We start from the raw sequence: 24,356 nt of genomic DNA, 5'->3' as shown, positions 1-24,356 counted from the left end.
ACTCCACGTGCCACGACACGTCTCTTCCGCGATTTACGGAAAGCAAATCACTTTCTGCTAAAGCTGTCTGCCACAGCGTCTCGAGGTTCGGCCTGTCCCCTTACACGCTCAACACGCGCCAATAGCTTTTCCGGGTTTCGGGGCGACTTTAATCCAACGCGTAGAATGAATCACAGGAATCGTCCATCCAACGGTGGAGATCTGCTCACCTCGCTCTATAAATAGGTGCATTCTGGAGAAAAACTGTTCACACCAAAGAAAAGAAATTTTCCCCAGCCATTCTCTCTCAAACTCTTCAGCCTTCCTCTCGAAACTCAAATCCTTTCTTCATCAATTTCAATCCTTCTCCTCCCGATCTTCTCTTCCATCTGGTAGATTCAATCTCTTCTTTTCTCTGAACTTTCAGATCTCCAACCCACCATCATCATCCTTAATCCCTTTAACAACAACTCCTTCAAACACCCGACAACTTTACTCTTCGATCTTCACATCCCCTCAACCCATCACCATGGAACCACGAACTCTGCAACTGATGGAGCTACAAACCCAGCAACAAATCGAGGATGGAGGAAACAACCAAGCAGCCGGGAGTAGTGCCAACACAGATTTCTGGCGAAGCCGTGCCAGGTGGGTTCCTACTCCAGATCAAATAAGGATCCTCAGGGATCTTTACTACGACAAGGGAGTTAAGACCCCAACTACAGAGCAGATTCACGAGATCTGTCTCCAGCTGCAACAGTATGGACAGGTTGAGGGCAAGAACATTTATTTTTGGTTCCAGAATGTCAGGGCTCGAGAGAAGCAGATGAAGAGGTGCAGTCAGGCTGCTCAAGTGCCCATGGGAACTAGTTCTCCTGGTACTGGTGGATCCATTGATCTCAATTTTGGGTCCACTGGTTCTACTGGTGCTGGTGGATCCATCGACATCAATTTTGGGCCAGCTGGTGGATCCATTGACATCAATTTTGGGTCCACTAGTTCTACTGGTGCTGGTGGATCCATTGATCTCAATTTTGGTTCCACTGCTTCTACTGGTAATGAAGGATTTATTTACTTAAATTTTGTTTCATAATCTTCCTCACCCTTCAATACTAATACCAGTACAACTCTTTTGGCACAACAGGAGGACAATCTTCCATGGAACAACGAGGAGGAGTTCGCCAGGAGTTTGAAACTCTTCCTCTGTTCCCCGTGCACGGCGAGGACGTCTATGGTAACCCGAAGACTACTTCCGAGGAAGGTAGCGCATATGATTACTATTTCGGTGGCGCAGGCGGTTACAACCGTGGATCTCCAGTTTCTCTTGAGCTCAGCCTCAACCCATCCGGAGCTACTGATTAGGCTTAGTATAGCGTAGTTCCAATTTCCTTTTTGTAATATTAAATCAATAAGATGGTGTGCATGTTCTCTTTTCTTTTTGTTTAACCAACAACAACACCAAGGATCGAACCTTGGTCACCCAATACTATTTTCAAAACCATAAACAACTCTACTGCACACATCTTTCATAATGATGCAATAAAAACAATCACTCAAAAAGAATCCAACAATCAATTAAGTCGCATCGAGGTCTAGCTAGTATCCTCTGAGTCAAACCAAACACAAACAATTTCATCGATAGGATTAGGGATTTATAAAGCTAAACACATCCTGAGTTAGCTAGGAAAAACCCACGTCTTTAGAGTTACTCTTACAAATCTTATAAAATCTCAACCATTTCCTCTATTAATTGCTCCATTAAACTTACCACAATTCATACCCTATGAATTTACGATTTAGAAACCGAATCAAACTCCATATCGCATAGTAATTCACTTGAACCACTATGGATACCCAACAATGTCACTACAATCAATACCCAAAATTGCACTTAACCATTTCTCCTAAAATCCATCACCACAGAAACACACCCTCATCTAATAACATTTACAGAGAGTTGACTCTAAATCTCCCCATTATTTACCGACCAAGATCAAACTCCATTTCAAAACTTTAAGTGTCCCGCCTACTTAAACTTAAAACACAAACAACCTCAAATTCACTTCAGTCCAACTCCATACTACGATCCAAAACTTAAGAAAACTAGTTCACAAAATCAATTTCCTTCACTTAAATAAAACTATGTCCACAAGTCATAGTCAGGTCAACAGACCAAGGTGTCCAAACGGAGAATTTCCAATCCAGTTGTCTTTGTGAAACGCAAAATATCAATCAAAATGATGCTCGCAACATCAACCACGTATACAAAACATGTTCCTCGGATCTCGATTTAAATTTAGAAATACTAAAACTACCACTAGTCCCACTTCAAATAGCCCTTAAGATTTTAGGTACTCGGAGAGAACTCAAATATATAGTCGTTCGTCTCAATCACTAAAACACAAGATCAAACTCCGTTCTCGCACCTCAAACTCTGCTCAACAACTTACAAGCACATGGAAGAATTAACCACAATAATTTCTTCCCTAACCGCAACACTACTCACAACTCCACATGAGTCTAGAATCTATTCAGATGCATCTGTATGTCCAACTTAAGAAGGCAAAATTACTATCAATTAATACTCGTATCCACATCAGATACGAGCATAGGTCCACACCATGCCTTCAACCAAACACTTCTACATACAAAAGGAAACTCATTTCCATAAACAATCCTCACTGACTCATCAGAGTTAAATCCGGAGGTTTCCATTCCTCAAAGATTACAACCTGCGGAAACTAAACTTATTCTAATACGAACTTAGAAGACAACTCTACCGTCCTACTGACATACACGCTGTCTAGACCCCATACTAAGACATACCCAATGATTATACCAGTACCGAAGAGTATACGATGGGGATCCGCTGCAGACGGGCCATCACTCGGGGAGTACTGATTATCACCAAATATGTACCTTACGCTCTGATACCAAACTGTCACGCCCCGAATTTTAAATACAAATCAAAATCCGAAACATGAATTAATACAACTCACATAAATACAACCTGAATTTTTTTTTCTCAAAACAACCACACCTCACATCGCTCGATATTACATAAACCAAATCTCAAATTTGTTTATTACAGCACACTCTCACCAAATTATATTGTAAGGCTCAAATGAGCATAACTCACCTCACAATTACAATTGCTGTAAAACTAAAACAAATTCTCTAACCCGCACGATCACCGTCCTGATTCTCCTGACCTGCAGGATTACCCGCTACACCGTTTGAATAGTGTACCGGGATTGCAACAATACAAACCCGGTAAGCTTTTTGCAAAGCTCGTATGAGTAAATGAAAGGATTGCACGATTTAAAGTAACACAATCAACTCAAGCACATTTTAATTTTGTTTTGCATAAGAATTGAAGTGTACAACATTACTTCAAGCATCAATCAACTCACATCTCATCATGACTACTCAATAATAAACAACTTCTTACTCAATATATACTCACAGGCTTATGATTTATTTATATAAATCATCCCATGCAGTATATTATACTTACAGGCTTATGATTAATTATATTAATCACCCCATTCAGTATATCATACTTACAGGCTTATGATTAATTATATTAATCACCCCATTCAGTATGTCATGTCATACCCAAGGGCATATGATAACTCGTTTATCCCCCAAGCAGTATGACGGCAGACAGACTAGAGCTCTAACTGTATCGTAAAGTGTCACCTGGGCCAAGGTTCACCTTACGAATGACTGCTTTTCTCAATTCACTCGACTCTTCATTTAATTCATCTCAACGACTCAACTATCGCACTTTACTCAATTACCCATTATCATAGACAACACAACATCTAAGATAAATCACATATTCCAAGGGTAATGCTCAAAATATAACTCAGTAAATCACACCATCCAATATATATTCCACGTAAATATATATATACGTAGTCACCCACACAAGAGTGACCACTAATACCAACTATAGTTCACATGCAATAAAATCTAGAAATTCATTTTTATAGTTTAAATACATTTTACTTACCTATGGACCGTAGTCGATCAAGTCCATATAATTTAAAACAAATATTTATTTTAGTAAAACAATTTCCACAATTTCTCAATTAAATAAAATCACCGAATTTCGGTTCGTGAATGAACCATGTGCGATTTACTCACCTCGATATTCCCGCTGCGTCTTCAATTCAACACAATACACACCGAAATCGTTCACCCAAGGGAGACCGTCAATCACCTAATCACACATGACCTTAACTTAGCCAATAGCTCAAAAACATACTCAAACGACAATCCAACGGTCGGATCGAAATTAAATGATGATCCAACGGTCGGATCCTCACGGATCGCCTTTAGGATCACCCCCCAAAAATCATCACGAAGATCCAACGGTCAGATCTTCCTGAATCGTCCTTACTAACATCTTCACAAATTTATACAAAAATCCGACGGACGGATTCTCACGAATCGCCTCCCTAATCACCGTTTTGCATTTATACGAAGATCCAACGGTCGGATCTTCGCCCATGACCACACAAAGCCACTGGGACAGTCATAAGATCATCGTATCAAAACTACAAGTCCATCTGACGGTCCTAACTTCACATATCACAAATCTAACGATCGAAATCGATCGAAACTTAAAAATTCATAACTTCATCATACGATATCCAAAAATTATGAATTATATATGCAAACGATCGTATCGACACGTAGAACATAAAAATGGACAGAAACTGTCCTTGGGGTGTCCGGAGGTCGCCGGAAACCACCATCACAGTGGCGGCACCGCCACCCATCCAAAGTCAAAATTAGACAAAACTCCCAACATCAAAGTCCTTCAACTCAACTCCAATTTCACTTTTCATAACTACACCAAAGTCAGATTATAAGCCAAAAAGTAGAATTTTACCTCGCAAGTTTTGAAACCCGAAGAACCCTAGTTTCCCAATCTTCAAAATTCGATCACCCCGGATTAAATCGCTGCAAGCCTTCTTGGGGATAGCTTCTACTTCCTCTGGGCTAGAAAAGCCCTCAAAGAACTCGAGCTATAGTGGCCGGAGCTGGGAGAACCAAGGTGGCGAAGGAAGACGATTTCCAGCTCGGCTGTGCGGCTTCTCGGTCTTCTAGTGGCCACCACGATGGTTATCTCAAGTCGATGTCTTCTGGAAAGTTGTAGAAAACTTCACGGTGAGAAAAATTACTTTTGGAATCAGGTCGATCGGAGGCCTGTAGAGGAAGATATGGCCAGACAAAGTAGAGCCCAGAAAAAGTGGGGAAGAGCGATTTCGTCTCCGACGAGGCTCTCTTCTCGACCTTGTAGAGCCTCATACAGCTCGTATTTCACTTCGATTTCTTCTACAAACTCGTAAAGGGGGTCGAGACCAGAAAAACCCACTTTGTTTCACATCAATCGGTGGCCGGATGAGGAAGAACGAAGGTGACGAAGGGAGGGGGTCGCGGCTGGGCTCGGGAGAGAAATGGGGAGAAATTTCTGGAGTTCCAGAAATTTTGTCCTCATTTGCAATATTCGGATTTTTTTTTCATATTTATAGAAAATCCCAATTTTCAAATATTCGTAACTTATTCATACGAACTCCGAATATTACGTTCCATATGTCCACGAACTCGTATCGACGCGTTCTACAACTTTCATGAAGGAAGTTTTCCCAATTTCCCAATGTATAAAAAGTCAACTCCTTTGACCCCCCTAAAACGTTCAGTTTTCAAAATAAAATCGTTCGAACTAATTCCACACTCCTCTAAGCTTCGTACTCGTGTCCACGACCACGAAATCATTTCCAAAACGTCATCGGAAATTAACTTGAATTTTTCGGGTATTACAGTGTAGTAGGCCGGACAAGATTGCTTGGAGTTCGGAGAGGAGAGGAAAGTTTACAGTAAAATCTGCATATTGGATTGCACGCCAAACGGTTCTCGGTAACGCTCTTGCTTCCTCCTCCAGTGGGGATCCCTATGGTGTTTTATGGAATAAAATCTGGAGAGCGCAGGTACCGGGGAAAGTTCAGATTTGTATATGGCGAGCTGCAAACAACCTATTACCTACTAGAGACAGGTTGTTGACTAAAGGTTATGAGGGAGAAGAGCATTGTCTTTTGTGCATGCATCGACTAGAAGATTCTTTGCATCTTTTCTGCAAATGCCCCATTGCTTTGGAAGTTTTATCTGACTCTTCTCTGCAGCTACAACACACACTATTGACGGCTACAAATTTCAAGGATTGGTTACTAGAATGTGTGATGCATCTTGGGTTGGAAGTGTTTGCAAAGTTGATGATGCAGCTATGGATGTTATGGAAGAACAGAAACAATTTGCTATGGAACAACAAGTCGCAAAATTCTCAAAGCTTGAGTCTGCAAGCTTTGACATGGTTGGAAGAATTTAAAAAAGCCCGATCTACGCATGGGGCAGGGCAGCCACCACCGAAACCAACCTGGCAGCCAGCGGAGGATAACAATCCACAGTTAAATGTGGATGGAGCTTTTGTTCCTCAACTGGCAAGGGGTGGCACTGGTGGAGTTCTTAGGGACTCACAAGGCCGGTTTATGGCTGCATTTGCTCATGCAGTACCGCATACTAGCTCAGCGAAGCAGACTGAACTAATGGCAATCAAACAAGGATTGGCCTTTGTTAAGGGTTTAAACTTGCAGCAAGTCACAATTGAAAGTGACTGTCTTGATGCTGTGCAATTAATTCTTAAGAAGGATCATGAATTGGATGAGTTGGGTGCTCTTGTGGATGACATTCTGCACCAACTATTAAGCTTACCACAGGTTCGAATTCAGCATGCCAAGCGAACCTGCAATGCTATAGCGCACAAGCTTGCTGCCTATGCTTTTGATTCTGTTCTGTCTAATATGGTCTGGACTAACCGACTCCCTGAATGTATCTCTGATGTATTACAATATGACTCTGCTCATATTGCTTAATTGATTAATGGAACATGTAGCTTTTTCAAAAAAAGAAAAAAAAGATGATCAGTTGAAAATCTTATTAATTTGCATTGTTCAACATCTAAAATAAACAAGTGTGTCCTTTATTTTATTTTATTTTTTTATAGAAAAATAAATAATTTATTGATCCAATAAATTACAACGGGAATGACACTGTAAATCCTAACTACTCCAATTAGAGAGGAGGAATTACTCATACCCCTAATATAAAACTAGCGATTACAGACACCATGAACTGATAGGGGCTCGACTGTAACATATACAGAAAAACAACCTAACCCATTAGTGTCGATACACTCTTACAACTAATCTCAAGAAGAGACTAACCCCTTTTGACACTATATACCAAAATTGCCAGTATACGTGTAGAGGCGACTCTCCATTACATTGACAACGTACAAGAAAACATCGAAATTAGCAAAACAACTAGTCCCTGGAGATGACACCATAATCATGGGACAACCACACAAACAACCCTAACTCAAGAGAGTAGAGACTTAAAGAACCCTAAACAAAACTTAAATCCAAAATTAAACCCTAATAAAGAGACTACAACAAGCCACCGGGAACCACCTTGCTTCCTGAAAGAGTTGACATTAGACGGTGAACAACAATCACCAGAGACTCCGGCCAGATCCAAATAGACAACAAGAATCCAATTTTGTCCCTACCATACCACAGACCTATCGAGACTACGATAAGCCCCATTAGATAGCCACTGACCGCGCAAAAAAAAAACCCAACCAACCTCTGAACCACCGCCCATCAAAATCAGATAACCCGTCTCTGGGAATCCCCATACCCAGCCTCCGAGCAACCCGTCGAAGAACCCAAGAAACCGATCTTGAAGAACTCCGTCGAAGAAATCCAACAAACCCGAGCAACTAGAATTAGAGGAACTGCCGAACAACCCGATCTGTTTGGAATCCGTCGGAGAAGCCGAGCAAACCAACCCATCGGAGTTGCGTCGAAGATTACCGCCACTACCAACTGCCATCCGAGAAGAAGAAGAAGATCACGAACATCTGTTGCAACCAATCTACCCAACTACTAGAGAAATATATCAGCCCGTCCGGCCGCACTGTAAGCACATTGACGAGGCCGGGGAAAGGAACGCCGGCGTAGAGGCACTGCCGGAAAAGCAGAGAAACCAAATAGTTAACTACCTGTTTTCTGTTTCCTATTTTTGCGGAGCTTTCGACAAGAGAGACAGGACTATTATATTCACCAAAAAAAAAAAGAGACAGGACTATTATGTGTTATAAATAAATAAGTTTCCTGTATATATGTCTTTTTTTTTTTTTTTTTTTTTTGAAAAGGGCTTGCAGAGCTGCCCTTAGGCCTTGATCATTAATGAAACTTGAGAATACATGGGGGGAACATGATACCTGACCCCAAAATTACAATAAGCATAAGAAGAACAACTCGAGATAATAACGAGAGTCTCCACACAAGTGTGTATTCTAAATAGGCACCAACTAGCGAAGAGTGCACTACTAGCAACTCTATTCGCTTTACAAATACGGCGACATACCGGAAAGTAAATGCTTACTCGAAGCCATAATATACTAATAAAATCAGCTTTCCCACTATGTTGCCACCGGAAAACAAGTCCGATGACACTTAGTTTCATCTTGCCACTAGGAGGTTGCGACCACTTGGGAACTCGCCACCTAACTAAGGCAGACCAGGCACACAAAAGGTGCAGTCTGGGACAGAGCCCACGTCGCCCTACCACCACTCGGTAGGGACTTATTACCGGCATTAAGCCACCATTAATCAAAAGTAAAAAACAACATAAATAAATTTTAAAGCAATCTGGGCCCAGAAAACAATTCCAAACCCATAAGCCACCTAACCCAGGCCCATGCTTAGGTCTGGGAGATGCACAGATCAGGATCCTCGCCTGGATCATAAATAAATAAGTTTCCTGTATATATGTCTTTTCATATAGTTAATTTTCATTCACATGAATATATTTTGCATAACAAGCTAGGTTTTAACTGTTCATGTCTATATTCTTCGATCTTCATTATGTTGAAGAGAAACTAGGTTGGGGACAATGAATTATGTATTCCATTGATAATAGGGACCTCTATAGAGAGTCCTTCTAATGAGGACCACTATAATGATGACTAGTTGATGGCTTTCTAATTAACGGTTTGGGAGACCCACTTTTCAATTACATTACGGCAAATCAACCGTTAGATGTTTAATACATGAGTAGATCACTTCTGAAAATTTTCTTCCAAATTGCTAATTGTTAATGTATAAAACTATATCAAATCAATGGACGAACTAAAGCTGTCAAACATGAACCATTCATGGTTATAACTGATAAATCATGATTATGAATGTCTTAACGATCATAAATTTGGTTGCAAAATTGCAAAAATGATCTATACATAAATATCTAAACATCTAACAGTTGATTTGCGGAAATGTACGTGATTAATTGAAAAGTAGGTCTAACAAAAAAGTCCTCAACTAGTCCTCATTATAGTGGTACTCATTAGAAGGGATCCCTTTATATAGAAGATTACAAGATACAGAATCTGAATACTACAAGGAAACGTAATCTTACTATTATTGAAATATCTTATAGATATCTACCCCTATTATAGCTAAAACTTGTTACTAGAGTTTGCACTAGACACATAATCTAAGTATCCTTAAACACATCTTCTATAGTCACACTACTTTCACTACGTACTATTCTTCTCATCAACATTTCATTTTTTTCCCCCTCGCTGGTGGAGTTTTCAAATAATTTGTGCATTCATACATGTATAAGCATTTACACATGAGTGTTTAGAACGGCTGCAATTTCATTAAAGTTATTTTAGTTTGAAATTTGAAGGAAATTAAATTGTTATTATGAACATCCAAAACTATCAAATAATTCTATAAGTACTGGCAATATGGATCTCACGTAACCACGAGTTATTGGTTATCTACCAATATAAATTTCAACCTCTAGAAACATTGTGGAATCTGCAAACACAAATTTGGTGGGTAAAATTTGGAGAATCCAATAAAATTATTTGAAAATAGTTTCTGAACATCAACTTTTATGTACATGTGTGCTGGTACCGGCCAGTTGGAGACCGAGACCAGATTCACCAACAAACACTGGCCTAAACTCTTTTGGTAACCGATTGGAATCAACTAATTACAAGTGGTGGCTTCGTGTGACCATTTATACCGTCTTTCTTCTCGCCGGAAAATCTACAGCGACACTCTTGGGAAGATTGTACTATGATCAAGGTGGAAATAGCAAATGGATCGCAACTTTTGTTCAGTCCGCCGGCTTCCCAGTTCTTCTTCCTCTCCTCTGTTTCTTTTCATCAACAACCACATTGTCTACAAACCCTGTTGGTAGTACTACTTCATCTGCTTCCAAATTACTCAAACTCACAACAATGGTATTCCTCTATGTTGCCCTTGGCTTGCTTTTGACGGCAGACAACATGAGGTACTCTTACGGGTTTCTCTTTCTCCCCGTCTCTACTTACTCTTTATTATGTGAAACCCAATTGGCCTTCAATGCATTGTTCTCTTTCTTTCTGAACTCTCAAAAATTTACTCCTTTTATATTCAACTCTCTTGTCCTTGTCACTATGTCTGCCTCCGTTCTCGCAATCAATTCTGACTCTGAAAACACTACCGATCGCATCTCTAAACGAAAGTATGTGATCGGTTTCTTGTGTACCCTCGGCGCCTCCGCGACTTACTCATTGTACCTTTCCCTTGTGCAACTTTCATTCCAGAAGGTGATAAAAAGATAAACATTTTCTACTGTCTTAGATATGCAATTATAGTACCCATCATTTGTTGCAACATGTGGTTGTGTGGTAAGGCTTTTTGCAAGTGGGGAATGGAAAGGGTTGGAAAGTGAGATGAAGGAATACAAAGAAGGAAGAATCTCTTATATAATGAACCTGCTCTGGACTGCTGTGTCATGGCAAATTTGCTCGGTGGGTTTGTTGGGGTTGATTTTTGAAGTGTCTTCTCTCTTCTCCAATGTCATCAGTACCTTGGGTTTGTCACTAGTTCCCATTCTTGCTGTCATCACTTTACATGATAAAATGGATGCAATGAAGGTGATAGCAATGCTTTTGGCGATCTGGGCCTTTCTTTCCTACATATATCAACATTACCTAGATGACTTTTTTTTTTTTTTTTTTTTTTAAATAAGGGATGAGGCGATATCAGCTCCTCGGAAGTAGACGATTTAGGGAGCGAGTCCCACCCTCAAACCCAAAGGTGAAGGGTCTACTACACTCTGGGAGCCCACCACCCGTCCCCTTATTTAAAATCCAAGGCAAACAGAAATGGCAACAAATTTCTAGGATTGCCTGAGAGAATTCTGAAATTAATTTCCAAGTTGATGTTAATTTTTATAGCATACCGAGTCGTTTTATGGCTTTAAGGACTTGTGGGTTCTGGTTATGGTTCTGTTTTTTGTTTTGATAAGATACGGATGGGTTCTACGAAGAGATACCTTTACTGATTACGTCTTGGTTGGCGGACGAAGGGCGACTACTCATCCTTCTGGTCTGCATCGAACGAGGTGGGTGCAGGTGGGTCCGGCAGGGGCCTTGGTCAGAGGGTGGGTGCTCGGTCTCAGTGTTGGGCCTCCATTTTGCTAGGCTGGCTTGGACTGGGCCTGCTTTGTTTTGGGCCTTGTCTGTTTGGGTTTTTTTTTTTCCTTTCGAGCATAGTTTAATTCTTTTAGATTTGTTCCCTAAGGACGCCTCCTCTGCGTAGGGTGGTCCTAAGGTTCAATGGATCATATTAAGGTAAGTTCTTGGTTTTGTTCCGGTCCTTTCCCTAGTAGTGTCAGGTTACTAGTTCCTCTAGTCTTAATCTTAGCATAATCTTAGGTTGCCTTTAATATCTTGTTTCATTTGGTCAGAGTTGGTCCTGAGTCTTTCAAGGCCCTGGGCGAGAATTATTCTTATGCCCCGTATTTGTATATTGATTAACTCGAATATAAGTCATTTTTTCTAAATTTGTCAAGAGTGCAACAAAGTCTATATAATTTCTAATTTCAGATTTTTTGAAGAATAACACTACTACACAAATAAAATGACATTTCTTTCTTAACAGAAATGAAATTAAAAAATTGCAAACTGAGCTCAGAATGTCAATACCGACTCGTTCTTTAGAGTCACATATTACATTACAGATAGTTTACAAATTAAACTGAATGACAATTCAATAAGTAAACACACCCACCACAACTCACTACACAAAGGAAGACTTAAAACTAAGAGTACCCTTCGACGACGATTAATCAATATTCTAACCTGCACAATAACCTCTACAACATGGAATAGTGCACCGGGATTGCAAACAACAAACCCGGTAAGCTTTTTAAGCTCGTATGAGTAAACTCAATTAAAATGACTCACGTCACTCATGCTTATAATTTCGCAGCTCGTGAGATAAATTAAAGCAACAACATTTAACTCCACAAAACACAACCAAACATCCAATCACACTAGATAAAAATTAGTAATCCCTGCATAGAAATTTAGTTCAGGAGATCACCAAAATCACATAATTCAAATCATATCAAATCCTGCGTATAGTTTAGTTCAGGAAATTACATTAAAACAGACAATTCAAAATGCAGTAATCCCTGCATATAACTTAGTTCAGAAGATTACATTAAAACAAACAATTCAAAAGGCAGTAATCCCTGCATATAACTTAGTTCAGGAGATTACATTTAAAATCAAACAATTAGAATGACACGGAAAATAGATAAAGAAGTCAAACAACTCACACTAGAGTCGATGATCACCCATCAACACCAAAGTCGATGATCACCCATCAACTCCAAATAAATCATCTCACAACATGACTCGTTTTCAAAACTCGACATCCTTACCCCTTAAGGTAACATACATCACAAAAGTGATAAAAAAATCATATTATTCCAACTCACCCATAATATGAAACTCAAGTCCCTCTTGGACAATAAAAGAAAGAACCCACCCGAACTCTCTTTTAAAAACACGTGTACTCATGAACCTCAAGTGACCCAACGCGTCACTCCCATGCAGTACGTACTCATGGATCTCAAGTAACCCAACGCGTCACTCCCATGCAGTACAAAGGCAGACAGACTAGAGCTCTAACTGATCGTAACCACTAACCTGGCCAAATGTGTGGTTCCCGATATACTTGCCTCAGTCACCACTGTGACACCAGATCCGTAGATCCGAAAACAGTCACAACTGTGACACCAGATCCATAGATCCGAAAATATTTATAAAGTCCCACACAACTCAACACATCACACTCAACACAAGATACTCTTTAACACAATCACATCAATCAATCACATGATATATTGCATTCTCGAAAAGAGTAAATGCACAATTAATAATGCGAATAATTCCCAAATCATACGCATATCACAATGTCACGCCATCCATATATATATTCCACGTAAATATATATATACGTAATCATTCACGCAGGAATGACCACTAATACCAACCATAGTTTTATAAATTATACTTCTCGAAAATCATTTTGTATCAAAACATTGTTTTAACTTACCCATGAACCGTTGTCGATCAAGTTCATATATTTTAAAATAAATAATTGTTTCGAAAATGATTTAACAATTAAACAAGTAATTCCGAGTAATAAATAAATCCGTTCGTAAATGAACCACGTGAGATTTACTCACCTCCAAATCCTGCTGCGTCTTCACACAAACCAAGACAAGCACAAATCGTCCAAACTCCGCTCACACAATTTTGTCAATCATCTAATCACATCAAGGTCACACTCAATACAACACAAATCACACAATTCACAAAACACAATTACACGACGATCCAACATCAGATCCTCATCCGAGACCATCAAACATCTTCGGAACAGTTCTACGATCAATAAATCAAAACTACAAGTCAATCAGACGGCCAAATCCTCACGGATCGAACATCGATCGAACCGAAATCCCTAAACTTTGAAAATTCATAACTTGCTCATATGATCTCCAAAAATTACGTATTGTATATCAAAATGCTCGTATCGACGAGTAGATCGAAATCAGGAACAGAAACTATCCCGAGGTGGCCGAAAACAGCCGGAAAACACCACCACAGTGGCAGCACCGCCGTCGGCCCAAAGTCGAAATTTGGCAAAACTTCCAACACCAAAGTTCTTCATCTCAACTCCAATTACAACTTCCATAACTAGCACAAAGTCTAAATCAAAGCCATATGGCCGGAATTTACCTCGAAAGCTTTGAATTCCGATGAACCCTAGAATCCCAAATTCCAAAATTCGATCTCCACAAGTTGAATCGATGCAAGCCACCTTGGGAGAAGCGTCTACATCCTCTGGGCTCCAAAAGCCCTCAAGAACCACCGGCTATGGTGGCCGGAATAGCCGACTCCGATCAAGGCGATTTGCAGCTTGGGTGCCAAACTTCCCGGAGTTGCTGTGTCGTTCACAGGCCGACCCACGTCGTGAAACTCCATAGAGTCGTAGATGGGAGTGAGGCGAAGAGATAGAGACAAGAATCTCGTTGATTGGTGGCCGGAGGAGGGAGAACGAGCTCAGTGAAGATGACTGCTCAGGAAAACTCGGGAGAGAGGAGAGAGAAAAACTTTCCAAAAAGGGAAATCTGATTTTTCTGATATTTTTTCGGAAATTTCCCATATATACCAAAATGGAAACGTTTTCCAATGGCCATAACTTCTTCATACGAACTCCGATTTCTGCGTTCCGTATGTCCACGAACTCGTATCGACGCGCTTCACGACTTTCATGAAGGAAGTTTTCGGAGAAACCCAACGAATAAAAAGTCAACCTTTGCAACCCCCTTAAAACCAAATTCTTCGAATAATTAGGGTTAATGCTCATACACTCCAGATTCCTGAGAATACTTCTCATACACCCCAGTGTCTTATTTTTATTCCTCGTTACACAACTCTTTCTCTTTTCCATTCCTACCAACCCATCTTATCAACTTTCTTACCGGTAGTACCCTTCTTTGAAGTCCCTGTCAGTTGGTTTTCCTTTAAAAATCTGTTGTCTATTGTTCTGTTGAAACGTGGTGGGCTCATAAGAATTATATTTGTTTAAATAGATACAGCTGTTGCATTCATCCTCTATTTCAAAGGTAAACAGTACACTTCAAGATTTCAATCGTAGACAGACTTGAGTTAAATGCTATTTGTAAAAATACTAGCAAAGAATTGCAAAAGGAGAGAGAAAAATTGAGAAAGTTAAAAGAATATCTAAGAGAGAAACTCCCAACTACTGGGATATTATCTATAGGCTTCAAACCAGAATTTATAAAATAGAAGAAAATATTGATAATCTCTTATATATTCTGGAAGAGGAACAAAAACCTCTTGATTATTTGAGCATTGGTTAGATCCGCAAATCACTGGTATCAGAGCTTGTAAAATAGCTCAGCAGGGGAATCCCCTATGGGGACAATGTCTGATTTAATAATAGAGGGACTGAATTCTCTATTAAAATCTTCTGATGAAAAATATCAGATCCTGCAGAAAGAAATAGCTAGATGTCAAGATCATCTAGAACAAATTCCTGTTATAATCCACCGGTTAGAAAAATTGGAAAACAAACTGGATTATATCAAAGGACTTCCAAAAACGGAAGAAGAAAAGCTAACAAGTGTTAGTAGAAAAATCAATGAACAGCAAAAAACGCTGGATTCTATGAAAACTATACTGAAGGACAAGAAAGTGCCTACAGTAAAAAAGAAAGCTAATGGATTTAACCCATTAGAAAGACCAGAGAATCCTGTTCCAAACTTGATTTTTCTGGATCCCTCAACTAGTTCTACTAGTATTCGGTATGAAAAGCCGAAAGAAACTCGAGATGTTAACATGATGAGCATCTTCGGGAAAAAGAAAGGAGTACAACTCCTAAATGCTGAAGAATTTGAATATAATGAAATCGAGCATGAGGTAAAAAACGCCTCAATTCCAAAGCTAGATTTCAAACAAATATACAAAAGGGGAACATTTGACCTGATGGATAGCCATCATTTCAAATTACTGGAATTTACAACCCCCTCTACAACAGGAGAAACCGATCTTTTACTGATCACTCCTGCTGAAGTTGCCCGAGCAAAAGCAAAAAAATATCAATTTATGCACATTGGAGCAGTCCAAGTAGGCATAAAACTTCTTGCTCGAGAAGGCATAAACTGTTCAGTTCTATGTGTCTTACAAGACAATAGACTAACAGATTTTCATGCTAGTCTTTTGGGAACCCTTGAAGCATCTCTGTGCAACCAAGTGACATATTTCAACTGCTTCCCCAACTTTTCAACAAGCTTGAAAGATGCAGCCCACTGTCTCCGACTGAGAGTCAAGACAGATGACATATCTATGAAAAATGATATGCAAGAATTGGCAATAGTATACAGGATATACTATAAACTGATGAGTACTACAGTAGAGCCAAAGACAAGGATATCAAACATCCCTGGTCTTACTACTGGATTCCTCACCAGTCAGAAGAACCATTCACAACAGATCCATAAGGTTACTTGGAATGAAGTAACTTTTCCCATTGAATGGAAATTATCTGGTCCGAAGCTACCAGCAGAAAGTGCAAAAGCTAAAATTTATGAAAGCAGAAAGACTGGAGAAATCAGTCTAAATTTTGACAATCACAAAAAAAGTGATGTCTGTCCTGAGAATATCAGGATAAACAAAAATCTTCTCAGAAGAAGCTATAGCACTAGAGAAGCTAGTACTAGTGGCACAAAACCCACTATTGAAGAGCCAATTACTGAAGAAGACCTAGAAGCTGATCTAAACAGACCAGTTAATATGCCTGGAGCACAAAAGCTCTATGATCTTTATGAAGAAGCAGAATTCTGTGAAAATCCAGAAAGATTAGAAAAACTAATCGAAGAAATGAAAAATTTCAATCCAGGAAAGGAAAGAAAACTCCTTCCTTACCAGGATGTTGAAATGGAAGAAGGAGAAAGCTCCAAAACTTCCATCACCAGAGAAAAAGGAAAGGTGAAACTCCCTATACAGAAGGCCCCTACGGGCAGAGATGGAGAAAGAAATTCTCAAAGATTTGTCCCAGAGGACAAGATACCCAGAGTACCAATTACCAATTTTGGTATCTGGTTAGACTTAGACAAAACTCTAGACAAGAGAAAAACTCTTGACCAATGGGTAGACAGCCTGATGATGGCATCTGCTCTCACCTTTGGAAAATTCGAAGCTTCTGATCTTCAGATGTACTTTGAAACTACTCTCACAGGAGTAGCTAAGAAATATTATTGCTCTTTCAAAGAAACAGCCAGAGGAAAAGAATGGCTGGAAGATATCAAAGCTTCAAAATCTCCGTATGATTTTGCAGTACCCCTGTACGATCAGTTCTGTGGAGATTCTGCAAATATGAGTGAAAAAGCCAGAGAAACGGCCAAATCAAATATCTATGCTCTCAAAATTTGTGACATGAGATATTTTGAAGAATACTTGAATGAATTTCAAGAATATTACTGTACAATTGGTGAACTAGAAAGTACTGATCTAGTCAACCTGTTGCACAGGAAACTCCCTGAACCATGGAGAACAGCTGTGCGAGAAAGCATAGCAGAAAAACCAATTGAAAGATTTTCAGTTGGAGGAATTGCTGACAGAATCCGGCAATTACTGAAAGAACAATGCAAAGCCAATCTTAGAGCTAAGATGGCCAAGAAACAACTCAAAGGAGTTGAAAATTTCTGTTACGGAATACTGGATATGCCAACCAACTGGGGATGTCATGAATCCAAGTTCTACAGAAAAAAGAAAGGAAGATATTACTCTAAAAAATTCAAAAAGAGTAATCAAAGAAAGAATTGGAAATTCAAGAATAGTTCCAATTACAAGAAACAACAGGATGAAGATCTAAAAAAGAAATTCTTCAAGAAAAAGAAGAATACTCGTCAACATAAACAACCAAGCAAGAAAGCTTGCAGATGTTGGCTATTTAAAGCTGAAGGGCACTATGCCAATGAATGCCCGGAAAAGGGTAAAAGATCTACTAAAGCTCTCTTTGAAGAATATGAGCATATAGTAGAATCAGCAAATATGAAAGGCTACAAAATAGCCTATTCTGATGATGAAGAAGACGACAGGTCAGTTTACTCTGCCTGGTCCGAAGAAGAAGATTCATCTGAGTCTGAGACAGATTCTGAAGTAGAGTACTTCGAATCCAGACAAATGAATGTTTTGAAAATCAAAAACTGGGAAGAAAGCAAGACAGAATCCTTAATGTCTTCTTATCAGGTGAACCCTGGTACATTCATTTGTGACTACTGCTTATGTCATGAAAAGAATGGTCTCCCTATGTTTTGTGAAGAGTCAAAAAAGACTTACCACAAAGAATGCTTCATAGTTGAAGCAAGAAGAAAAACCAAGAATGGTCTTGTCAGCCAACTGGTTGAACAAGAATATGAAGAATATTTCTCTGAACAAAAAGAGAAAGAAGTAGAAACTTTGTTCCAAGAAATTATGGAACCATCTTCCTCAAAAATAAAGGAAGAAATCATCGAAGAAGAAAAAACCGATGAAAATTTAAATTTTGAACTGGTTGAACCACCAGAAATTGTTCCGGAAGAATGTAAACCATTCATTCCAAAGGAACAAGCTCAAGAAAATGAGCTTCAGCAATTGAAAGTCGTCTCTACGAGTAGATACAGCAACTACATAGAGATTGGACTAAAATTTCCTGATCACAAAAAATATCATCTACATGCCTTTGTAGATAATGGATCAGGATTTACAATTGCAAAAAGATTTGCAATTCCAGAAAAACTCTGGAAAGAAGAAAAGAAAACAGCTACTGGTGTTACTTTTGATGGAAGCCATCTCACCATGAATAAAGTAGCAAAAAATGTTCACATCACCATTGGTGGAGGAACATTTATCATCCACAACGTCTGGCAATCTGAAGGCCAAGGCGCAGATTTCTTGTTGGGAAATGATTTTATTCTCCAACAGAGATTTATTCAGGATGAAGAAGCAATAGGCTTCAGAAAAGGAGAACGGGTGTTCTGGGCTGATAGGCTTATTCAGGCCAAAAGTATTGTAGGTCCAAACTTTACTACCCAATATCAAAGATCGCAACAGAATAGTGGTGATCTTACCCCTTACAAACCCAAATTTGAACCCATACTCCAAATCAAACAACAAGAAGAATTACTTGTTGAAGAATCTTCTGAAGAAGAAGAAGAAGCAGAAACTAGTGAAGAAGAAGAAGCTAGTTTCATCCATGAGCATAACCTCAAGCACTTTCAGAATAAGCTTGAGTCTCAGAAAATTCCCACTCTTGAAAAAATCAAAAAACTACTCGAGCAGAACATCAATGTAGACCCACAGAAGTTTTGGGAAAAAGACCCAGTGGTCTGTGAATTAAGATTGCATGACATGAATGCCATCTGTCATGTCAAAGCCATTCCTCAATACAAAGAGGAAGACCAAAAAGAATTCAGAAAAGATATTGAAGATCTCCTGAACAAGAGATTAATTCAACCTTCCACTAGCCCTCATCATGCTCCAGCATTCTACGTGAGAAATCATGCAAAAAATCTAAGAGGAAAAGCTAGAATGGTGATTGACTACAGAGATGTCAACAAAAAGACTGTCAAAGACGGTTATCAAATTGCTCAAGTAAGAGTATTAATCAACCAGCTCAGAGGAGCCAAGGTCTTTTCGAAATTCGATGCAAAGTCGGGTTTCTGGCAGGTCAAAATGCATCCTGAGAGTGTACCTCTCACTGCATTTGGAACACCACAAGGACATTACGAATGGTTAGTAATGCATTTTGGTCTAAAGCAAGCTCCCTCAATATTCCAGAGAAAGATGGACAACATTTTCAAACACATTGCGGAGTTTTGCGTCGTCTACATAGATGACATTCTGGTCTTCTCCAAAAACAGAGAAGAACATATGAAACACCTCCATGAGGTTGTAAAGCTGATAGTTCAGCATGGAATTATCCTAGGTGAAAAGAAAATCTTCTTTATCCTTGATGAAGTTGATTTCCTAGGTATAAATATCAAAAATGGAGTGATAAAACTCCAACCTCATATCCTTGAGAAGATCTGGAAGTTCCCAGACAGGATTCCTGATGCTAAGAGTCTAGAATGATTCCTTGGTGTCATTAATTATGGGAGAGATTTTATCCCTAAATTATCGGGGTTAACAGCGATGTTATCTCCTAAAACAAGTTCTAAAAGAAAATGGAACTTCACAGAAGATGATGAGAAAATCGTGAAGCAGATAAAAAATCTCTGCAAAAACCTCCCTCCTCTTCAACAACCTGAAGAGAACGATGAAATTATCCTCCAAACAGATGCGAGTGATAATTATTGGTCTGGTGTGGTTCTGGCGAGAGCGCCTGGAACTAACATTGAAAAGATCTGTAAATTTTGTAGTGGCAAGTTCAGCCCTGCAGAACTGAATTATCCCACAGGGGAAAAAGAAATTTTGGCTGTTAAGAAAACAATTTTAAATTCTCCAGCTTTCCTTGGAAAACCCTTTACTATCCGCACCGATTGTACCAGAGTAAAGAATTTCAAAAATTTCAAACTTGATAAAGCTGCTGATAGAGGAAGACTAGCTAACTGGCAATTATTCCTTAACCAATATGATTATGTTGTTGAATTAATTGTAGGAAACAAAAACTATCTTCCAGACGCCTTAACAAGAGAATTAGCCATGTTCAGCAAAAGAAATGATGACGACGACGAAGGTCGCAATCCCAGAAGCAGAAGAGCTGGGAAAGAACATGAAACCAATGAGGATCCCAAAGAAAAAATCCTCAAGAGATTCCTGCTAAGTCCAAAGGGCTTGGCCACAACTGATCAATCCCAGGGTAAAGGATTGACTAGCCCGTCTCAAACGGCAGACGATAAAGGCTCATCAAGACCGTTGACGGCTGTTGCTTTGCCAAAAAGCAAACCTACTCCAACTGGAGTAATAAATGTTTTCAATTACGAACTTCGGACTTTCGATACTCCTGTGTTCAGAACTGGCAGGAGATTAGCTTACCACCAGAAGGCAATTCTGGATAATCTTTTATTTGCCTTTCAAGAAAGAAGCAGTGGTCTAATGTTCCCAGCCCTCTTTGCCTTAGCTGAAGAACTTTATGAAAATGGCAGGCCACAATTCGAAGAACTACAGCAGAGTGCTGTCAAGAAAGAAAAAATTAACTTCCTTGAAAGCCCAGAAAGTGCTAGGGTCCCTATCATGGCACTCACTGAAGCAGACTGGCATAAATTCCACAATCTAATAGGAAGGCACAATTCAGAAGACCTAGTTCCTCCAACCCTCTTCATCATCGCGGGACCATATGTTGGAAGATACCTGGTAAATGTTCAGAGTGAACATCCACAAGAACACAAGCTTTGGCTTGTTGAAAATGGTTTTGTCCATAATCTGTGGACCAAAACTAATGATGATCTAAAAGGTTTGCTGCCCATCATCGTCAATACAATCAAGAATGTTAGAAAAACTGACTGTATGCTTCGACTGAAGTTTAGATCCACTCCTCCAGAATGGATCCAGCAAGCAAATGGGGAAATTGAATACATTGCTCCATATCACTATGTGAGAATTATTCCAAGACAATATCTACAACCTGCCTGTATTGGATACAATGGCCAACCAAACTCTAGCATCCCATGGATGAAGGCCATGGCTCTGGAATACATGAAAAAGATCATCTCTGAAGACCTCAGCAATACCTTCCTGGCAGCAGGAGAAAAGACTATTATCATTGCTTACGATCATCCTGACGTAGTCAGCAGTGACCTATTCCTATCTCTCACCAGAAAAGAGATAGACTCAACAGTGGCATGCATGCAGTGGGTGGACAAACTTGAAAACGACAACCACTACAAGATGTATGTCGACACAGACGTTGAAGACAATGCTACAACAGTCAGAATGGCCCAGGCAGACAACAACTCCTTTGTCTTTGGCCACAACTCGGAGACTGACGACAACATGTAGCAGCTGGTGAAGAAAAAAGCACCAAAACAAAAAAGCAACTGTTCCCTTTTTCAAAAAGATACTTTTGCTTTTCAGAAAAGAAGAAGGTGAAAAACATTTCACCCAGATACTTTTGCTTTTCCCTGTCCGACCTCCATCATCAGGAGCACTCAGAAAAGCAGAAGATCACGGAGTTGTTCTGTACATTTTGTGTTTTGAATTCCAGTTTGAGTTCCGCTCTCTATATAAAGAGCTTTAGTTTCATTTGTAAGGCATTCGAAAAACGGAAACATCAATCCGATATTCGAAAAGAGCCATAATAGTGTGCTTCCATTCCTATCTAGAAGTGAAGTAGTGTGCTTCAGTACAAGTAAGTACCTGTTCTCATTCTCATGGATAGCTAAACAGCTTTTGCTGTTTACCTAAGAATGAGGCTCTGAATGTTTAACATGTATATTATTTGAATAAATGAATTCATGTGGTTGCTCATTCACCTCTTCAACAAATATCGTTGTCATTATATAGTTATCTTCATCTTTATTCATCTTTATAGGTCACTATCCAAATGTCTGCATCTTGTAGAGATCCAAGGTTCTGATTATACTATTCAATTGAAAAAACCAGTTTTAAAACCAAAACTAAGACAAACAGCAGTGATTCCGCCTGTTAAAGTATCCGTTAGGCAAGAGGCCGTAAGAGAAAAACTTAGGCATGTTGAAGGCTAGTTTTGTTTTGCTTTTGTCTTTTAAAAGGAAGTTTGTTTGGTCGAACAGTATTAGCAAAACCACGGGTTAATATAGGATACAAATGGCATTTAGATAAAGACTTATCATTGGTAGTCTATTCTTAAAAAGAACAGTGTAATACAAAAGTGTTGGGCAGTTGAGAAAAATACCAGAGCTTTTTGGGTATACGGGAAAGAACCCGAATAATTATTCATCCGAAACACTTCCGCTCCATCCATGAGCCACGAAACCGTCCAATAACCACAAATTAGATTCCAAAAAATCCTCGAAAAATAATAACGAATTTCCGGGGTACTACATTAACCATTCAGTTTTTTGGTCCTAATGTATAGATCATCTCTGCAAAATTTCAGCCAAATTGGTGATTGTTAAGGCATTCAAAACTGCAATTTAGAACAATGAATACGAACGGTTCCGAATCGATACATTAGGACCTAAAAACTGAACGGTTAAGATGTAAATGTGTGATCGGAATCTGGGGAAAAAATGGAAATCCGTACCTTTTGCTTAGGTACGGACGTCCGCACCTGAGAATGGTTGTATATATATATATATATATGTATATATATATATATATATATATATATATATATATCAGGACCTTTCTAGTGAGGAATCATTTTTTTTTTTTGGCTATTTTAATGGATAATTTATTAGACTCACTTTTCGATTGCATATTCACATCTCATCCGTTTAGTTTGTAGGTATATATGAGTAGATCACCTCTATAAATTTTCAACCAAATTGATTATCATTAGGGCATTTATAACTGGTGTTTACAATTATAAACATGAACAGTTCGAGTTTGACCAATTCAATTCGTCCATTGATTTAATCTAGTTCGGTACCTTAACTACCATCAATTTGGCTGAAAATTTGTATAAGGATCTATACATTAGAACTTAAAAACTGAACGGTCAAGATGCCGAAATGCGATCGTAAAGTGGGTCTAATAAGCTATCCCTTAGAATGGCAAAAAAAAAGAGACCCCTTAATATATATATATATAGATTAACGAAGTGCATGTCAATGAAAATTAATATTTTCTAAATGACAGATAATGGTAGTGATGCTGCCATTTTTGAAAGAGACTCGAGCTTTCAAGTCTCGAATGAAGCTTCTAATAGGAATAATAATCTTGTTATAATTCTGGCTGCCATTTTTTAATGTTTTTATTTATTTTCCTTGCTCTAAGCTACTTAATTATTCTCTAGTCTTGTACGTGGGAATTGGTGTCACTTTCTTTTACTTCTGTTAGAGAATTGTGTACCACATTTTGAACCAACTTGTAGGATCTCAAAGAAACTCTAAAAAAAAACAAAAAACAAAAAAAAAAAATAGAAGAAGAAAGAAACTCTCCAATTGTTACTTTGGTGAAACAGTTGGTTAAAAAAACTGAGATGTAGTTTACTACTTGAATCAAATGGATACTGGGTCGGTTTTAACGTCTAAGTTTCACAGTTCCCATGAGGCAGTCCGTACTTAACAACTAGCTAGTATATTTGTACTTCCAGAACTTCAAACTGGGATGACTTGACTAAAATATTATTGATGTATTGAATTGAAAATTATATCCCTTATTTTCACATTGCTGGAATAATCAACATTCAACAGCTATTGAACAATATAAAAAAAATGTCCACACTCTCCTTCCT

General features: G+C 38.9%; 2 protein-coding genes, 1 long non-coding RNA gene and 1 pseudogene across 3 annotated transcripts; 3 read left to right on the top strand and 1 right to left on the bottom strand.

The window, feature by feature from the left end:
- The first annotated feature begins 144 nt into the window (after positions 1–144).
- Positions 145–2,354, top strand: LOC133707821 (protein WUSCHEL-like). Its single transcript, XM_062133302.1, has 2 exons — positions 145–1,034; positions 1,124–2,354. The coding sequence occupies exons 1-2, from the start codon at positions 509–511 to the stop codon at positions 1,339–1,341; spliced, it is 744 nt and encodes a 247-aa protein (XP_061989286.1). The 5' UTR covers positions 145–508; the 3' UTR covers positions 1,342–2,354.
- Positions 2,355–2,582: 228 nt separating this feature from the next.
- LOC133712695 (uncharacterized) lies at positions 2,583–5,449 on the bottom strand. Its single transcript, XR_009847545.1, has 3 exons — positions 4,883–5,449; positions 4,132–4,207; positions 2,583–3,206 (listed from the first exon to the last, which is right to left on the bottom strand). It is a non-coding gene; the product is annotated as an uncharacterized LOC133712695 (long non-coding RNA).
- Positions 5,450–6,092: 643 nt separating this feature from the next.
- On the top strand, positions 6,093–6,920 carry LOC133711495 (uncharacterized). The gene has a single exon (XM_062137605.1). The coding sequence runs from the start codon at positions 6,093–6,095 to the stop codon at positions 6,918–6,920; it is 828 nt and encodes a 275-aa protein (XP_061993589.1).
- A 2,945-nt stretch (positions 6,921–9,865) lies between these two features.
- On the top strand, positions 9,866–20,734 carry LOC133711494 (probable purine permease 10; annotated as a pseudogene).
- Positions 20,735–24,356: the final 3,622 nt, after the last annotated feature.

Source organism: Rosa rugosa, chromosome 5 (genome assembly GCF_958449725.1).
Source record: "Rosa rugosa chromosome 5, drRosRugo1.1, whole genome shotgun sequence".
In the NCBI taxonomy this organism is placed as follows: Eukaryota; Viridiplantae; Streptophyta; class Magnoliopsida; order Rosales; family Rosaceae; genus Rosa; species Rosa rugosa.
The sequence above is the reverse complement of the archived record's forward strand: the minus strand, read 5'-3'. Positions and strand labels throughout refer to the sequence as shown.

Coding starts and splice junctions, on each gene's coding strand:
- LOC133707821 (XM_062133302.1), top strand. CDS start 509: ATGGAACCACGAACTCTGCAACTGATGGAGCTACAAACCCAGCAACAA. Junction 1,035..1,123: donor TGGTTCCACTGCTTCTACTG/GTAATGAAGGAT, acceptor TTGGCACAACAG/GAGGACAATCTTCCATGGAA.
- LOC133711495 (XM_062137605.1), top strand. CDS start 6,093: ATGCATCGACTAGAAGATTCTTTGCATCTTTTCTGCAAATGCCCCATT.